We start from the raw sequence: 18,740 nt of genomic DNA on the forward strand, positions 1-18,740 counted from the left end.
TAATTGAGTTTGTCGTTATCTGCACTTATATTAGAGTCAGTAGTATAGCTTTGGAGAAGTATTGTTCTCAGTATTTGATTGGCTGGCTGTTTTTGTTTTAAGATATTTAAATTAATTGTTGTTCATATTGAGCAGACAGAACAAGTTTTTTATTGATGGCTTGTTATACACATGTTCTCATAATATACATCAATAAATATATTTTCATAAAAATCAGTGACATCATTATTCTCACATGGTACTTGCATTACTTGTATCTGCATGAAAGGACTTGTGCTTGCCAGCAATGTTGGCTGTTTTACACTTTAATAATTTCAGTAGCTTGAACAGTGACTTTTCTGGACTCAGAATTTCCCCTTCCATTAATTTATTTGACATAATTTGTCATTCTAATCAATTGTATTTGTATTTATTTTGGTTTCAGATGTAGTTTAAGTTTTATTGAACATAGTTATATTTCTAAAGATTCAAACAAATGAGAGAAATCATGGCCATAAACACGTTATATGTGGCCATTTATGTTACTAATTGTTACCTTATTCAAGTCAAACATTTCCAATAAATCTGCTGGGCAGATTGGTTAATGTTGGTTTGCTGCAGTTTTCCATGGTGGACTCTTAGGGCCGCTGTTGACCAGAATGTGCACGGCTGAGAGTAGGTCTGTGGCAGCACCTCCCATGTAATATCATCATAAAGAAGAGAGAACACGACGGCAAAACAACGGACTCGGGGAGAATATCTGAAAACACACGACGATCTTTGAGACGTATCTATTTACTGTGTGGATTGTATAGCTGTGAAATTGTCGTTTGACACTGAAGTGGACTGTATTTTGTTGGATATTTAACCGGACTGTGGGATTTTGCTGAAAAAATACAAGGATTGAACAATGAAAGGAGAAGTGCTGTTGTTCATCTCCCTCCTTTCGCTCGGCTCGGTTATTGGGCAGGTCAGCTACACGATACCAGAGGAAATGGCAAAAGGCTCTTTAGTAGGCAACATAGCACAAGATTTAGGTTTGGAAAGCAAACGTTTGACTTCTGGTAAAGCTCGAATTTATACCCGAGACAGCGACGAGTACATCGAGCTGAACAGAGAAAGAGGAGTCCTCCTCGTCAAACAGAGAATCGACAGAGAGGCTCTCTGCAGACAGACGACGCCTTGTGCTTTACATTTTCAGATTATTTTGGACAATCCTATGGAGTTTTACAGTGTGACAGTCCAGATTACAGATATTAATGATAATACACCAACCTTTGAAAAAAGCGAAAAGAAATTCAAAATCAGCGAGTCAGCAATCACCGGAGCAAAATTCGTGCTGGAAAGAGCTGTTGATCTTGATGTTGGACTTAATGATCTTCAAAGATACGAATTAAAACCAACTGATCATTTTGCTCTGAAAATCCACAATAACGCAGATGGGAATAAAAACGTCGAGATGGTGCTACAGAAGCCTTTAGACAGAGAGAAACAAGAGCAGATATCTCTTGTGTTAACGGCTGTGGACGGAGGAGATCCGCAGATGTCAGGAACAATGCTGATTGTTATTACAGTTTTAGACCATAATGATAATGCCCCCGTTTTTACACAGCCCACATACAAGTCTGCAGTAACTGAAAACTCACCTAAAGGCACAGTTGTTGCCACTGTCACAGCTTCAGATGCAGATCAGGGTTCTAATTGTAAAATAACATATTCAATCACAAATACATTAGACGATGTCAGGAAAATATTTGAAGTAAATGAGCAAAACGGTGAAGTTTTATTAATTGGAAATATTGACTTTGAAGATTCACGGAACTATCAAATAAATCTGCTTGCTAGTGACGAGGGAGGACTCACAGATTCTTGCAAATTATTTGTTGATGTACAAGACATGAATGACAACGAGCCTGAAATTAACATAATGTCGAAGTCAAATGTGATATCAGAGGATGCCGAACTCAATACAGTCGTTACAATGATAAATATTGAGGACATGGACTCCGGAGAAAACGGTAACGTGAAATGCTTAATTAACGAAAATATACCTTTCGCTCTAAAGAAATCTACAAATAATTTCCATAGTTTAGTGACAGATAGTGATTTAGACAGAGAGACAGCATCTCAGTATAATATTACAGTGACCTGCTCTGATGAGGGCGTGCCCTCCCTCTCCAGCAGCGTCACTCTCACCTTACAGATCTCTGATGTGAATGATAACGCGCCTGTCTTTGACAGCAGCTCATATGAGGCCTACATTGTAGAAAACAACACACCAGGCCTCTCTATATTCACAGTGAGAGCCAGAGACGCTGACTGGAACCAGAATGCCCGTGTTTCTTACATCCTGGAGGACTCCTCTGTTAACGGAGTGCAAGTCTCCTCTTATGTGTCTGTTAGTGCTGATAGTGGAGTCATCCATGCAGTGCGCTCTTTTGACTACGAGCAGATCAAAGACTTCCACTTCCGGGTCAAAGCTCAGGATGGAGGCTCTCCTCCACTGAGTAGCAATGTGACTGTGAAAATACTGATCCAGGACCAGAACGACAACCCTCCTCAGGTCCTGTACCCAGTCCAGACTGGTGGCTCTCTGGTGGCTGAGATGGTGCCTCGTTCAGCAGATGTGGGCTACCTGGTCACTAAAGTGGTGGCTGTTGATGTGGACTCTGGACAGAATGCCTGGCTCTCCTATAAACTGCAGAAAGCCACAGACAGGGCGCTGTTTGAAGTGGGCTTACAGAATGGAGAAATAAGGACTATCCGCCAGGTGACTGATAAAGATGCTGTGAAACAAAGACTGACTGTTATAGTGGAGGACAACGGGCAGCCCTCTCGTTCAGCTACAGTCATTGTTAACGTGGTGGTGGCGGACAGCTTCCCGGAAGTGCTGTCTGAGTTCACTGACTTTACACAGGACAAGGAGTACAATGACAACCTGACTTTTTATTTAGTGCTGGCTCTGGCTGTAGTGTCCTTCCTCTTCATCACGTGTTTAGTGGTTATCATATCAGTGAAGATCTACAGGTGGAGACAGTCTCGCATCATGTGTCACTCCAATCTCCCTGTGATTCCTTATTATCCTCCACGTTACTCAGACACTTTGGGGACAGGGACTCTCCAACACGTGTACAACTACGAGGTGTGCAGGACGACTGACTCCAGAAAGAGTGACTGTAAGTTCGGCAGAGCCGGTAGTCAGAATGTGCTGATAATGGACCCCAGTTCTACAGGGACGATGCAGCGGATACAGAGTGAAAAGAGCATCCTGGATGAACCTGACTCTCCTCTAGAGGTGAGGTGCAATTTGCAAAGTATATACTTCTTGAATATTGTTTCTTTGGATAAATAGTATTTGGTTACAGTTTATTTCTGAGAACAAGTGCAAGCGGTCAGTTTCAGCACCATATGGTGGACAGCTTCTCTTTTAGTGAAAAAGCTTTCTGTTCCGAAGAGCTTCAACTTCCTTAAATGTTACCTTGTATACGAATCAATTGCCTATATAATAATAATAATAATAATAATAATAATAATAATAATAATAATAATAATAATAATAATAATAATAATAATAATAATAATAATAATAATAATAATAATAATAATAATAATAATAATAATAATAATAATAATAACAGCAACATTGGGAACGTCTCTCAGCATTTCCAAAAATCAATTGCCCTTACCAGTTAGGTGTTTGAATTATCATTAGTTGTGTTATTGTGGCTATTAATATGTATGTGTTATTGAGGTCTAAAGTCAGAAGCCATCCCATTATACACCGATATGCATCCAAACGCTTGTATATTAAAAGTGTTCCTTATATTTAAACCACCATAAACATTACCGTGGATGGGCTCTGAGCGCCGCTGTTGATACATCACTGACTACTGTCCAAATAAGCAGGGCAGTGGTCCACCCCTTTATCTCCATTCAGTATTTTACAGCTTAGAGAGAAGACGATGTGGCCTGTGAGGATTTAAAGAGCAGCATTTATCGTGGACATTTCTGCTGAAAACACTGTTACTATTCAATTCATGGATTTATTCACATCAGTTTTGCATTGAAAGGGATTTCTGCGTCCATACCTCTGGATTTATGATGGCTTGTTTGTGGATACCCGCGCGCAGAGGCCGATGGCAAGCACTGTTTGTGACTCTTTGTCTGTTCGAGCTGAGCTCAGTAGCTGGACAGGCTCGGTACTCCGTACCGGAGGAGCAGGCAGAAGGCTCTTTTGTTGGAAACATCGCTAGAGATTTAGGTTTGGATGTTACGAGGCTCATATCAGGTAAAGCTCGTATAATTACAAAAGGAAGCCGACAGTACGTTGATTTAAACCGAGATAAAGGCAGTCTTGTTATTAAAGAGCGGATCGACCGAGAAGAGCTGTGTGGAAAGACGACGCCCTGTAGCTTCAGTTTCGAGCTCATTTTAGAAAACCCAATCCAGCTTTACCGTGTAACAGTGGAGGTGATAGACATAAATGATAACAGTCCGTCGTTTCCAAAGGGGGAAATACATTTAAATATCGTTGAAAGTGTTACATCAGGGACTCGCTTCTCACTTGAAAGTGCAGACGACCCTGATGTTGGAATTAATGACATTCAAAAATACGTGCTAAAACCTTCAGATCATTTCAAATTGGAAGTGCAGATCCAGCCTGATGGAGGAAAATTCATCGAAATGGTTTTACAAACCCCATTAGACCGGGAGAAAGAGGAGACTCACAATCTCGTGCTGGTTGCTTCAGATGGAGGGGAGCCACACAAATCAGGGACAGTGCGCATTCACATCACTGTGCTGGATGCTAACGATAATGCGCCAGTGTGCAGCCAGCCTGTTTATAAAGCAGAAGTCAAGGAAAACTCTCCTACAGGAACAGTGGTAACCAGTGTGAGTGCAACTGATGCAGATAAAGGAGTGTATGGTGAAGTTACATTTTCCATATCTCACGTTGCCAAAGAAGCAAAAAATATGTTTGAAGTAAATGTTATAACTGGAGAAATTAAAGTTGCAGGTAATCTGGATTTTGAAAAATCTAAGACCTTTCAATTAAACGTTAAGGCTAGTGATCACGGGGGACATTCAGATACGTGCAAAGTTGTTATTCAAATAATTGACGAGAATGACAACGTCCCTACAATTCAGCTGATGTCATTTTCTAACTCTATATCTGAGGATTCTCCTCCAGGTACAACTATAGCTGTTATGAATGTTGATGATGAAGACTCTGATGGTAACGGTGTTGTAAAATGCTCCATCAACTCTGACATACCTTTCAAAATTGAGTCTTCATTAACAGGATATTATGCTATAGTAACCGAAGACTACTTAGACAGAGAAAGTATTCCTGAGTATAATATCACCATCACCGTCTCTGACCAAGGCTCCCCACCTCTGACCAGCAGTAAAAACATAAATGTAAAGATTTCTGACGTGAATGACAGCCCGCCCAGATTTGACCAATCAGAATATAGTAAGACTTTACCGGAGAATAACTCTCCGGGGTTTTCTGTGTTTACTCTGAGTGCTAGTGATTCAGACTGGGGTCAAAACGCTCGACTTTCTTACTTTCTGGAGGAGAAAGAGATTAATGGGGCAGCTGTGACTTCCTTAGTGTCAGTCAATTCAGAAAATGGGGTCATTCATGCAGTGAGGTCTTTTGATTATGAGCAGATCAAGTGGTTTGAATTTAACGTAACAGCTCGCGATAATGGATCCCCTCCTCTGAGTTCAGTGGCCACAGTTAAAATACTGATCCAGGACCAGAACGACAACCCTCCTCAGGTCCTGTACCCAGTCCAGACTGGTGGCTCTCTGGTGGCTGAGATGGTGCCTCGTTCAGCAGATGTGGGCTACCTGGTCAGTAAAGTGGTGGCTGTTGATGTGGACTCTGGACAGAATGCCTGGCTCTCCTATAAACTGCAGAAAGCCACAGACAGGGCGCTGTTTGAAGTGGGCTTACAGAATGGAGAAATAAGGACTATCCGCCAGGTGACTGATAAAGATGCTGTGAAACAAAGACTGACTGTTATAGTGGAGGACAACGGGCAGCCCTCTCGTTCAGCTACAGTCATTGTTAACGTGGTGGTGGCGGACAGCTTCCCGGAAGTGCTGTCTGAGTTCACTGACTTTACACAGGACAAGGAGTACAATGACAACCTGACTTTTTACTTAGTGCTGGCTCTGGCTGTAGTGTCCTTCCTCTTCATCACGTGTTTAGTGGTTATTATATCAGTGAAGATCTACAGGTGGAGACAGTCTCGCATCATGTTTCACTCCAATCTCCCTGTGATTCCTTATTATCCTCCACGTTACTCAGACACTTTGGGGACAGGGACTCTCCAACACGTGTACAATTACGAGGTGTGCAGGACGACTGACTCCAGAAAGAGTGACTGTAAATTTGGCACAGCCCGGAGTCAGAACGTGCTGATAATGGACCCCAGTTCTACAGGGACGATGCAGCGGATACAGAGTGAAAAGAGCATCCTGGATGAACCTGACTCTCCTCTAGAGGTTAGTTAAATAATTAAGCCTATCTTCTGTGCTCATGTATCTCTTTATGTGCTTAGTTGCAATATTTGGGAACTGAAGTACGCCATTTCTGCGTTTTCAGAACCATGGACAGCATCCCACTGCCTGAATACTGAATAAGTGATGGCTGTCATATTATTCCACATGCACCATATTTTGTCTTCAATTCCTTGTGTGTTTAAGTGAACAGAAAACTCCCTTGAAGCTTCGATTGCTTAATCACTTTTTTTCATTTATACAGACCTTGCTAATAGCACATATTTTATAGCTTTCGGTAGAAAAACCTAGTTTATGTAGTTTTAAACAACTCAAGTTCATGTCAAAGGTTCCCTCTATTATATTATAGTTATATTGTATAACATTTCATTTACAATATTGGTAATTGGGTATGTCGTTATCTGCACTTATATTAGAGTCAGTAGTATAGCTTTGGAGAAATATTGTTCTCAGTATTTGATTGGCTGGCTGTTTTTGTTTTAAGATATTTAAATTAATTTTCGTTCATATTGAGCAGACGGAACACGTTTTTTATTGATACACATGTTCTCACAATATACATCAATAAATATATTTTTATAAAAATCATTGACATCATTATTCTCACATGGTACTTGCATTACTTGTATCTGCATGAAAGGACTTGTGCTTGCCCGCAATGTTGGCTGTTTTACACTTTAATAATTTCAGTACCTTCGACAGCGACTTTTCTGGACTCAGAATTTCCCCCTCCATTAATTTATTTGACATAATTTGATTATGTAAGTAGTCATTCTAATCAATTGTATTTGTATTTATTTTGGTTTCAGATGTAGTTGAAGTTTTCTTGAACATAGTTCTATTTCTAAAGATTCAAACAAAAGAGTGAAATCTTGACCATAAGGTGTTATGTGGCCATTTACTGTATGTTACTAATGTTTACCTTATTCAAGTCAAACATTTCCAATAATCTGCTGGGCAGATTGGTTAATGTTGGTTTCCTGCAGTTTTCCATGGTGGACTCTTAGGGCCGCTGTTGGCCAGAGTTTGCACGGCTGAGAGTAGGTCTGTGGCAGCACCTCCCATGTAACATCATCATAAAGAAGAGAGAACACGACAGCAAAACAACGGACTCGGGATATATAGAATATCTGAAAACACACGACGATCTTTGAGACGTATCTATTTACTGTGTGGATTGTATAGCCGTGAAATTGTCGTTTGACACTGAAGTGGATTGTTTTTTGATGGATATTTAACCGGACTGTGGAATTTTGCTGGAAAAATACAAGGATTGAACAATGAAAGGACAAGCGCTGTTGTTCATCTCTCTCCTTTCGCTCGGCTCGGTTACTGGGCAGGTCAGCTACACGATACCGGAGGAAATGGCAAAAGGCTCTTTAGTAGGCAACATAGTAAAAGATTTAGGTTTGGAAAGCACACGTTTGACTTCTGGTAAAGCTCGAATTTATACCCGAGACAGCGACGAGTACATCGAGCTGAACAGAGAAAGAGGAGTCCTCCTCGTCAAACAGAGAATCGACAGAGAGGCTCTCTGCAGACAGACGACGCCTTGTGCTTTACATTTTCAGATTATTTTGGACAATCCTATGGAGTTTTACAGTGTGACAGTCCAGATTACAGATATTAATGATAATACACCAACCTTTGAAAAAAGCGAAAAGAAATTCAAAATCAGCGAGTCAGCAATCACCGGAGCAAAATTCGTGCTGGAAAGAGCTGTTGATCTTGATGTTGGACTTAATGATCTTCAAAGATACGAATTAAAACCAACTGATCATTTTGTTCTGAAAATCCACAATAACGCAGATGGGAATAAAAACGTTGAGATGGTGCTACAGAAGCCTTTAGACAGAGAGAAACAAGAGCAGATATCTCTTGTGTTAACGGCTGTGGATGGAGGAGATCCGCAGATGTCAGGAACAATGCTAATTATTATTACAGTTTTAGACGTCAATGATAATGCCCCCGTTTTTACACAGCCCACATACAAGACTGCAGTAACTGAAAACTCACCTAAAGGCACAGTTGTTGCCATTGTCACAGCTTCAGATGCAGATCAGGGTTCTAATTGTAAAATAACATATTCAATCACAAATACATTAGACGATGTCAGGAAAATATTTGAGGTAAATGAACAAAACGGTGAAGTTTTATTAATTGGAAATATTGACTTTGAAGATTCACGGAACTATCAAATAAATCTGCTTGCTAGTGACGAGGGAGGACTCACAGATTCGTGCAAATTATTTGTTGATGTACAAGACATGAATGACAACGAGCCTGAAATTAACATAATGTCGAAGTCAAATGTGATATCAGAGGATGCCGAACTCAATACAGTCGTTACAATGATAAATATTGAGGACATGGACTCCGGAGAAAACGGTAACGTGAAATGCTTAATTAACGAAAATATACCTTTCGCTCTAAAGAAATCTACAAATAATTTCCATAGTTTAGTGACAGATAGTGATTTAGACAGAGAGACAGCTTCTCAGTATAATATTACAGTGACCTGCTCCGATGAAGGAGTGCCCTCCCTCTCCAGCAGCGTCACTCTCACCTTACAGATCTCTGATGTGAATGATAACGCTCCTGTCTTTGACAGCAGCTCATATGAGGCCTACTTTGTAGAAAACAACACACCAGGCCTCTCTATATTCACAGTGAGAGCCAGAGACGCTGACTGGAGCCAGAATGCCCGTGTTTCTTACATCCTGGAGGACTCCTCTGTTAACGGAGTGCCAATCTCCTCGTATGTGTCAGTTAGTGCTGATAGTGGAGTCATCCATGCAGTGCGCTCTTTTGACTACGAGCAGATCAAAGACTTCCACTTCCGGGTCAAAGCGCAGGATGGAGGCTCTCCTCCACTCAGTAGCAATGTGACTGTGAAAATATTGATCAAGGACCAGAACGACAACCCTCCTCAGGTCCTGTACCCAGTCCAGACTGGTGGCTCTCTGGTGGCTGAGATGGTGCCTCGTTCAGCAGATGTGGGCTATCTGGTCACTAAAGTGGTGGCTGTTGATGTGGACTCTGGACAGAATGCCTGGCTCTCCTATAAACTGCAGAAAGCCACAGACAGGGCGCTGTTTGAAGTGGGCTTACAGAATGGAGAAATAAGGACTATCCGCCAGGTGACTGATAAAGATGCTGTGAAACAAAGACTGACTGTTAAAGTGGAGGACAACGGGCAGCCCTCTCGTTCAGCTACAGTCATTGTTAACGTGGTGGTGGCGGACAGCTTTCCGGAAGTGCTGTCTGAGTTCACTGACTTTACACAGGACAAGGATTACAAAGACAACCTGACTTTTTACTTAGTGCTTGCTCTGGCTGTAGTGTCCTTCCTCTTCATCACGTGTTTAGTGGTTATCATATCAGTGAAGATCTACAGGTGGAGAGAGTCTCGCATCATGTGTCACTCCAATCTCCCTGTGATTCCATATTATCCTCCACGTTACTCAGACACTTTGGGAACAGGGACTCTCCAACACGTGTACAATTACGAGGTGTGCAGGACGACTGACTCCAGAAAGAGTGACTGTAAGTTCGGCGGAGCCGGTAGTCAGAACGTGCTGATAATGGACCCCAGTTATTCAGGGACGATGCAGCGGATACAGAGTGAAAAGAGCATCCTGGATGAACCTGACTCTCCTCTAGAGGTTAGTCGAATAAATTAGCATATCTGCTGTGCTTTTGTATCTCTTTCTGTGCTTAGTTGCAATATTTGGGAACTGAAGTATACGCCATTTCGGTGTTTTCAGAACCATGGACAGCATCCCACTGCCTGAATACTGAATAAGTGATAGGCTGTCATATTATTCCACATGCACCGTATTTTCTCTTCAATTCCTTGTGTGTTTAAGTGAACAGAAAACTCCCTTGAAGCTTCGATTGCTTAATCAGTTTTTTTCATTTATACAGACCTTGCTAATAGCACATAATGTTATAGCTTTCGGCAGGGACGTGCACAGACATTTTGGGGGGCTGGTGCTCAAGTGAGAAAAAGGGCACTTCCCATAATCATTTATAAACAAATGTTTTAAAACAAAAAGTTAAATATAGTTGCACATCTCTGACTTACTGACCAATTTATTTTAATACCCTCACACTCACGCAATTGTTTAATACTCAGCAGAATTCTACAAAATAATCAGTTAACACGGAGACAATGGTCTTCTTTAGTATTCACTATGCACAAGAGCAGACAACAAACTAGTACAATTAATAGTTATTAAATGAGCAGCCAACAATCAAAATTATGAAGTTACTGTTTAAGGACATTACAGGCAAAAATATCGTTTTTTCATGTACTTGTTCTTTTGGTCTATTTTGCTTCCATGTTTTCTTTCACTCTAATGGAAATAAAACTTCCAAGAAACACATATACATGGTGTTCGTTTTATTACCATGTCTGAATTCATCTATAGATTTAAAGCTAATCTGCATTTAACAAAACATTTCCGGGGAAAATACTGATTTGACGTAAGTAACTATCTGGGGAAGTTGTGAGGTGATATGTTTTTTTGTTTGATCCTTTTCACCTGCATGCAAATTAGCGCATTTTAATTAGGCCTAGTTCACGCCTAATTTGCATATCAATGTGGCGATTGTGAGGACGTTATTAGATACACATTTTACTGTATTCACCTTTAGTGTCTACCCTTAAGTACAGTAGCCTACATTAGCCTGTATGCCCATGATAAATTGCCTTAGCTAAACCTTGAGCTAACTTAGCCATTAGCTAGTGGCCTACCTTAGTTAACTATATTTGTTATTGTCTTTTAGCTAATTAGCTGTAAACTCGAGGCACTGGCAGTTTAGTAATTTGTTCATCACCAGTCACCTTCAAAATAAACCAAGAAAAGCCGGCATAACATGGGACAGTAAAGTGGGAGGTGCTGCTACATGTATGTCTGAAGTGACTGCCGATGTCTGCACCGCTGTGCGGGAGACGTGGAGGGAGGGAGGGAGAGCTACGGAACTTCACAGTCTAATCTCCCGACCTGATATTTTGTATTCAATCAATATATTTTTGGAAAGGGAAACTGTGCGCAAACAGCAGTAGATATATATTCATTTATAAAAATAAAAAAAGGGGGGGAAAAGGGCACTTTCTCAGAGAAAGTTTCTCTGGAGGAAGTAAAAGGGCAGGGGCTCAAGCCCATTTTAATGTCTATGTGTGCACGTGCATGGCTTTCGGTAGAAAAACCTAGTTTATGTAGTTTTAAACACCTCAAGTTCATGTCAAAGGTTCCCTCTATTATATTATAGTTATAGTGTATAACATTTAATTTAAAATATTGGTAACTGGATATGTCGTTTTCTGCACTTATATTAGAGTCAGTATAGCTTTGGAGAAGTATTGTTCTCAGTATTGACTGGCTGTTTTTATTTTAAGATATTTAAATACATTTTCGTTCATATTGAGCTGACAACACGTTTTTTATTGATGGCTTGTTATACACATGTTCTCACAATATACATCAATAAATATATTTTTATAAAAATCATTGACATCATTATTCTCACATGGTACTTGCATTACTTGTATCTGCATGAAAGGACTTGTGCTTGCCAGCAATGTTGGCTGTTTTTAGACTTTAATAATTGCAGTGCCCTGGACAGCGACTTTTTTGGTTTCAGCTTTTCCCCCTATTCCTTTATTTTACATTATTTGATTATGTGAGTATTGATTTCAATTTGTTTCTATTTGTTTTATATTTACAATTTATTTCAGATGTATGTTTTCTGGAACATAGTTATATTGCTAAAGAGTCAAACAAAAGAGAGATATCTTGACCATAAAACTGTTTTTATGTGACCATTTATGTAACTAGTGTTACCTCATTTCAAATCAAACATTTCCAATAAGTCTGCTGGACAGATTGGTTGATGTTGGTTTGCTGCAGTTTTCCATGGTGGACTCTTAGGGCCGCTGTTGACTAGAGTGTGTACGGCTGAGAGTAGGTCTGTAGCAGCACCTCCCATGTAACATCATCATAAAGAAGAGAGAACACGACGGCAAGACAACTGACTCGGGATGTGTTGAATATCAAAAAACTCAAGGCGATATTTGAGACTTTTCTATTTACTCTGTGGAGTATTTAGCTTTGAAATTGTCGTTCGACATTGGAGTGGATTGTAATTGGTTGGATATTTACCCAGACTGTGGAATTTTGCTGAAAAAAACCAAGGATTGAACAATGAAAGGAGAAGTGCTGTTGTTCATCTCCCTCCTTTCGCTCGGCTCGGTTATTGGGCAGGTGAGCTACACAATACCGGAGGAAATGGCAAAAGGCTCTTTAGTAGGCAACATAGCACAAGATTTAGGTTTGGAAAGCAAACGTTTGACTTCTGGTAAAGCTCGAATTTATACCCGAGACAGCGACGAGTACATCGAGCTGAACAGAGAAAGAGGAGTCCTCCTCGTCAAACAGAGAATCGACAGAGAGGCTCTCTGCAGACAGACGACGCCTTGTGCTTTACATTTTCAGATTATTTTGGAGAATCCTATGGAGTTTTACAGTGTTATTGTTCAGATAACAGACATCAATGATAATTCACCCACTTTTGAAGAAAGGGAAATCCAATTCAAAATCAGCGAGTCAGCAATCACCGGAGCAAAATTTGTGCTGGAAAGAGGTGTCGATCTTGATGTTGGACTTAATGATCTTCAAAGATACGAATTAAAACCAACTGATCATTTTGCTCTGAAAATCCACAATAACGCAGATGGGAATAAAAACGTTGAGATGGTGCTACAGAAGCCTTTAGACAGAGAGAAACAAGAGCATATATCTCTTGTGTTAACGGCCGTAGACGGAGGAGAGCCTCAGATGTCAGGAACAATGCTGATTATTATTACAGTTTTGGATGCTAATGATAATGCCCCCGTTTTTACACAGCCCACATACAAGACTGTAGTAACTGAAAACTCACCTAAAGGCACAGTTGTTGCCACTGTCACAGCTTCAGATGCAGATCAGGGTTCTAATGGTATAATAACATATTCAATTACAAATACGTTAGACGACGTCAGAAAAACGTTTAGCATAAACAAGGAAAATGGAGATGTTACTTTGATTGGAAATATTGATTTTGAAGAATCGCGTCATTTTCAAATAAATCTACGTGCTAGTGACGAGGGAGGACTCACAGATTCCTGTAAATTAGTTGTCGACGTGCAAGATGTAAATGACAATAAGCCCGACATTAACATAATGTCTAAGTCAAATGTGATATCGGAGGATGCCAAACTCGACACAGTCGTTACAATGATAAATATTGACGACAAAGACACTGGAGAAAACGGAAAAGTGCAATGTTTTATAAACGAAAATGTACCATTCACTTTAAAGACATCCGCTAATGATTTTTATAGATTAGTTACAGATAGTGAGTTAGACAGAGAGAGATTGTCTGAGTATAATATAACAGTGACGTGCTCCGATGAGGGAGTGCCCTCCCTCTCCAGCAGCGTCACTCTCACCTTACAGATCTCTGATGTGAATGATAACGCGCCTGTCTTTGAGAGCAGCTCATATGAGGCCTACATTGTAGAAAACAACACACCAGGCCTCTCTGTATTCACAGTGAGAGCCAGAGACGCTGACTGGAACCAGAATGCCCGTGTTTCTTACATCCTGGAGGACTCCTCTCTTAACGGAGTGTCAGTCTCCTCTTATGTGTCTGTTAGTGCTGATAGTGGAGTCATCCATGCAGTGCGCTCTTTTGACTACGAGCAGATCAAAGACTTCCACTTCCGGGTTAAAGCTCAGGACGGAGGCTCTCCTCCTCTGAGTAGCAATGTGACTGTGAAAATGCTGATCCAGGACCAGAACGACAACCCTCCTCAGGTTCTTTACCCAGTCCAGACTGGTGGCTCTCTGGTGGCTGAGATGGTGCCTCGTTCAGCAGATGTGGGCTATCTGGTCACTAAAGTGGTGGCTGTTGATGTGGACTCTGGACAGAATGCCTGGCTCTCCTATAAACTGCAGAAAACCACAGACAGGGCGCTGTTTGAAGTGGGCTTACAGAATGGAGAAATAAGGACTATCCGACAGGTGACTGATAAAGATGCTGTGAAACAAAGACTGACTGTTACAGTGGAGGACAACGGGCAGTCCTCTCGTTCAGCTACAGTCATTGTTAACGTGGCGGTGGCGGACAGCTTTCCGGAAGTACTGTCTGAGTTCACTGACTTTACACAGGACAAGGATTACAATGACAACCTGACTTTTTACTTAGTGTTGGCTCTAGCTGTAGTGTCCTTCCTCTTCATCACGTGTTTAGTGGTTATTATATCAGTGAAGATCTACAGGTGGAGACAGTCTCGCATCCTGTATCACTCCAATCTCCCTGTGATTCCATATTATCCACCACGTTACTCAGACACTTTGGGGACAGGGACTCTCCAACACGTGTACAATTACGAGGTGTGCAGGACGACTGACTCCAGAAAAAGTGACTGTAAATTCGGCACAACCGGTAGTCAGAACGTACTGATAATGGACCCCACATCTACAGGGACGATGCAGCGGATACAGAGTGAAAAGAGCATCCTTGATGAACCTGACTCTCCTCTTGAGGTGAGGTGCAATGTGCAAAGTATTTACTTAATGAATATTGTTTCTCTGGATAAATAGTATTTGGTTACAGTTTATTTCTGAGAACAAGGGCAAGCGGTCAGGTCCATGGTTGTACAGCTCCTTGTTTAGTGAACAATAATTCTGTTCCAAAGACCTTTAACTTTCTTATCTGTAACCTTGTATACATACTGAATCAATTGCCTACGTAAAAATAATAATAATAATAATAATAACAATAATAATAACAATAATAATAATAATAACAGCAACAGAACGTCTCTCAGCATTTCCAAATATACAATTTACCTTACCAGTTAGGTTGTTGGAATTATAATTTGTTGTGTTGTTGTTGTTATTAATATGTTTTTGTTTTTTGAGGTCTAAAGTCAGAAACCATCCCATTATATATCGATATGCATCCAAACGCTTGTATTATAATATTAAAACTGTTCATAATATTTAAACCACCACATACATTACCGTGGATGGGCTCTGAGCGCCGCTCTTGATACATCACTGACCTACTGTCCAAATAAGCAGTGCAGTGGTCCACCCCTTTATTCCCATTCAGTTTTTTGCTGCTTAGAGAGAAGACGGTGTGGCCTGTGAGGATTTAAAGAGCAGCATTTATCGTGGACATTTCTGCTGAAAACAGAGTTACTATTCAATTCATGGATTTATTCACATCAGTTTTGCTTTGAAAGGGATTTCTGCGTCCGTACCTCTGGATTTATGATGGCTTGTTTGTGGATACCCGCGCGCAGAGGCCGATGGCAAGCACTGTTTGTGACTCTTTGTCTGTTCGAGCTGAGCTCAGTAGCTGGACAGGCTCGGTACTCCGTACCGGAAGAGCAGGCAGAAGGCTCTTTTGTTGGAAACATCGCTAGAGATTTAGGTTTGGATGTGACGAGGCTCATATCAGGTAAAGCTCGTATTATTACCAAAGGAAGCCGACAGTACGTTGATTTAAACAGAGACAAAGGCACGCTTGTTATTAAAGAGCGGATCGACCGAGAAGAGCTGTGTAGAAAGACGACGCCCTGTAGCTTCAGTTTCGAGCTCATTTTAGAAAACCCAATCCAGCTTTACCGTGTAACAGTGGAGGTGATAGACATAAATGATAACAGTCCGTCGTTTCCAAAGGGGGAAATACATTTAAAAATTGTGGAAAGTGCTGCATCAGGCTCTCGCTTCTCTCTAGAGAGTGCAGACGACCCTGATGTTGGAATTAATGATATTCAAAAATACATGCTAAAAACTTCAGATAATTTCAAACTGGAAGTGCAGATCCAGCCTGATGGAGAGAATGTGATCGAAATGGTTTTACAAACCCCGTTAGACCGGGAGAAAGAGGAGACTCACAACCTCGTGCTGATTGCTTCAGATGGAGGGGAGCCACACAGATCAGGGACAGTGCGCATTCACATCACTGTGCTGGATGCTAACGATAATGCGCCAGTGTGCAGCCAGCCTGTTTATAAAGCAGAAGTCAAGGAAAATTCTCCGACAGGAACAGTGGTTACCTCTGTGAGTGCAACTGATGCAGATAAAGGAGTCAATGGTGAAGTATCTTATTCCATTGCTAATGTTGCCAGAGAGGCAACAAATATTTTTGTAGTAAACGTCAAAACTGGAGAAATTAAAGTTGCAGGTATTCTGGATTTTGAAGAATCTAAGACCTTTCAATTAAACGTTAAGGCTAGTGATCATGGAGGATATTCAGATACGTGCAAAGTGATTATTCAAATAATTGACGAGAATGACAACGTCCCTACAATTCAGCTGATGTCATTTTCTAACTCTATATCTGAGGATTCTCCTCCAGGTACAACTATAGCTGTTATTAATGTTGATGATGAAGACTCTGATGGTAACGGTGTTGTAAAGTGCTTCATCAACTCTGACATACCTTTCAAAATTGAGTCCTCATTAACAGGATATTATACTATAGTAACCGAAGACTACTTAGACAGAGAAAGTATTCCTGAGTATAATATCACCATCACCGTCTCTGACCAAGGCTCCCCGCCTCTGACTAGCAGTAAAAACATTAACGTAAAAGTTTTTGACGTGAATGACAGCCCGCCCAGATTTGACCAATCAGAATATAGTAAGACTTTACCAGAGAATAACTCTCCGGGGTTTTCTGTGTTCACTCTAAGTGCTAGTGATTCAGACTGGGGTCAAAACGCTCGAGTTTCTTACTTTCTGGAGGAGAAAGAGATTAATGGGGCAGCTGTGACTTCCTTAGTGTCAGTCAATTCAGAAAATGGTGTCATTCATGCAGTAAGGTCCTTTGATTATGAACAAATCAAATGGTTTGAATTTAACGTAACTGCTCGCGATGCTGGATCCCCTCCTCTGAGTTCAGTGGCCACAGTTAAAATACTGATCCAGGACCAGAACGACAACCCTCCTCAGGTCCTGTACCCAGTCCAGACTGGTGGCTCTCTGGTGGCTGAGATGGTGCCTCGTTCAGCAGATGTGGGCTATCTGGTCACTAAAGTGGTGGCTGTTGATGTGGACTCTGGACAGAATGCCTGGCTCTCCTATAAACTGCAGAAAGCCACAGACAGGGCGCTGTTTGAAGTGGGCTTACAGAATGGAGAAATAAGAACTATCCGCCAGGTGACTGATAAAGATGCTGTGAAACAAAGACTGACTGTTATAGTGGAGGACAACGGGCAGCCCTCTCGTTCAGCTACAGTCATTGTTAACGTGGTGGTGGCTGACAGCTTCCCGGAAGTGCTGTCTGAGTTCACTGACTTTATACAGGACAAGGAGTACAATGACAACCTGACTTTTTACTTAGTGCTGGCTCTGGCTGTAGTGTCCTTCCTCTTCATCACGTGTTTAGTGGTTATCATATCAGTGAAGATCTACAGGTGGAGACAGTCTCGCATCATGTTTCACTCCAATCTCCCTGTGATTCCTTATTATCCTCCACGTTACCCAGACACTTTGGGGACAGGGACTCTCCAACACGTGTACAATTACGAGGTGTGCAGGACGACTGACTCCAGAAAGAGTGATTGTAAGTTCGGCAGAGCCGGGAGTCAGAACGTGCTGATAATGGACCCCAGTTCTACAGGGACGATGCAGCGGATACAGAGTGAAAAGAGCATCCTGGATGAACCAGACTCTCCTCTAGAGGTTAGTTATTTCATTGCAAAGCAGTCATTCTTTTAATTATTCAAGCAAAAAAATTGGAAGAGTGTATATATAACCGTGTTCAATGTTTTGTTGTTAAGCTGAGTTTCTCCAATGGGATACATTGGTTATAGCACCACGGACAGCGCTAGACGAATTTTCTTTGAGGTTAATGGATTTCTGCAGGAGCTCTGTTTTCCAATATCTTTATTCGGCTTCCAGCAAACTTGTGTGTCTTTGCGTATACTACCAGCTGCAACTAGAGGCATACAGTTGACATACATGGTCTCAGTAATACACATCTGTTCTTTTATTGCTTTTAAATATTTTTCCATGTATCTTCTTTTTTTTCGATACGTAGAATTGTCCCACAAAAGCAATACAATGCTTAGACCCCTTAATGTCCCTGTCTTGTGCAGTTCAGTGTTCTGCACTCTTAGGGACGCTGTTGGCCAGTGTGTGGTAGTTTGACTGCATATTTCA

General features: G+C 41.2%; 6 protein-coding genes across 12 annotated transcripts in view; all 6 read left to right on the forward strand.

Annotated features, from left to right (window-relative positions):
• LOC117485400 (protocadherin gamma-C5-like) overlaps positions 1-18,740 on the forward strand; it is a 243,915-nt gene that overhangs the window by 118,289 nt on the left and 106,886 nt on the right. The window lies entirely within an intron of this gene.
• LOC117485440 (protocadherin beta-16-like) lies at positions 792-3,331 on the forward strand. The gene has a single exon (XM_034133996.1). The coding sequence runs from the start codon at positions 890-892 to the stop codon at positions 3,329-3,331; it is 2,442 nt and encodes an 813-aa protein (XP_033989887.1). The 5' UTR covers positions 792-889.
• LOC117485414 (protocadherin beta-16-like) lies at positions 4,063-6,507 on the forward strand. The gene has a single exon (XM_034133971.1). It carries the CDS (start codon positions 4,078-4,080, stop codon positions 6,505-6,507), a length of 2,430 nt encoding a protein of 809 aa, XP_033989862.1. The 5' UTR covers positions 4,063-4,077.
• LOC117485441 (protocadherin beta-16-like) lies at positions 7,787-10,196 on the forward strand. The gene has a single exon (XM_034133997.1). The coding sequence runs from the start codon at positions 7,794-7,796 to the stop codon at positions 10,194-10,196; it is 2,403 nt and encodes an 800-aa protein (XP_033989888.1). The 5' UTR covers positions 7,787-7,793.
• On the forward strand, positions 12,707-15,164 carry LOC117485442 (protocadherin beta-16-like). The gene has a single exon (XM_034133998.1). It carries the CDS (start codon positions 12,723-12,725, stop codon positions 15,162-15,164), a length of 2,442 nt encoding a protein of 813 aa, XP_033989889.1. The 5' UTR covers positions 12,707-12,722.
• On the forward strand, positions 15,825-18,296 carry LOC117485443 (protocadherin beta-16-like). Its single transcript, XM_034133999.1, has one exon. It carries the CDS (start codon positions 15,840-15,842, stop codon positions 18,294-18,296), a length of 2,457 nt encoding a protein of 818 aa, XP_033989890.1. The 5' UTR covers positions 15,825-15,839.

This window comes from Trematomus bernacchii, unplaced genomic scaffold (genome assembly GCF_902827165.1).
Source record: "Trematomus bernacchii unplaced genomic scaffold, fTreBer1.1, whole genome shotgun sequence".
Classification (NCBI taxonomy): domain Eukaryota; kingdom Metazoa; phylum Chordata; class Actinopteri; order Perciformes; family Nototheniidae; genus Trematomus; species Trematomus bernacchii.

Coding starts and splice junctions, on each gene's coding strand:
- LOC117485440 (XM_034133996.1), top strand. CDS start 890: ATGAAAGGAGAAGTGCTGTTGTTCATCTCCCTCCTTTCGCTCGGCTCG.
- LOC117485443 (XM_034133999.1), top strand. CDS start 15,840: ATGATGGCTTGTTTGTGGATACCCGCGCGCAGAGGCCGATGGCAAGCA.
- LOC117485441 (XM_034133997.1), top strand. CDS start 7,794: ATGAAAGGACAAGCGCTGTTGTTCATCTCTCTCCTTTCGCTCGGCTCG.
- LOC117485414 (XM_034133971.1), top strand. CDS start 4,078: ATGATGGCTTGTTTGTGGATACCCGCGCGCAGAGGCCGATGGCAAGCA.
- LOC117485442 (XM_034133998.1), top strand. CDS start 12,723: ATGAAAGGAGAAGTGCTGTTGTTCATCTCCCTCCTTTCGCTCGGCTCG.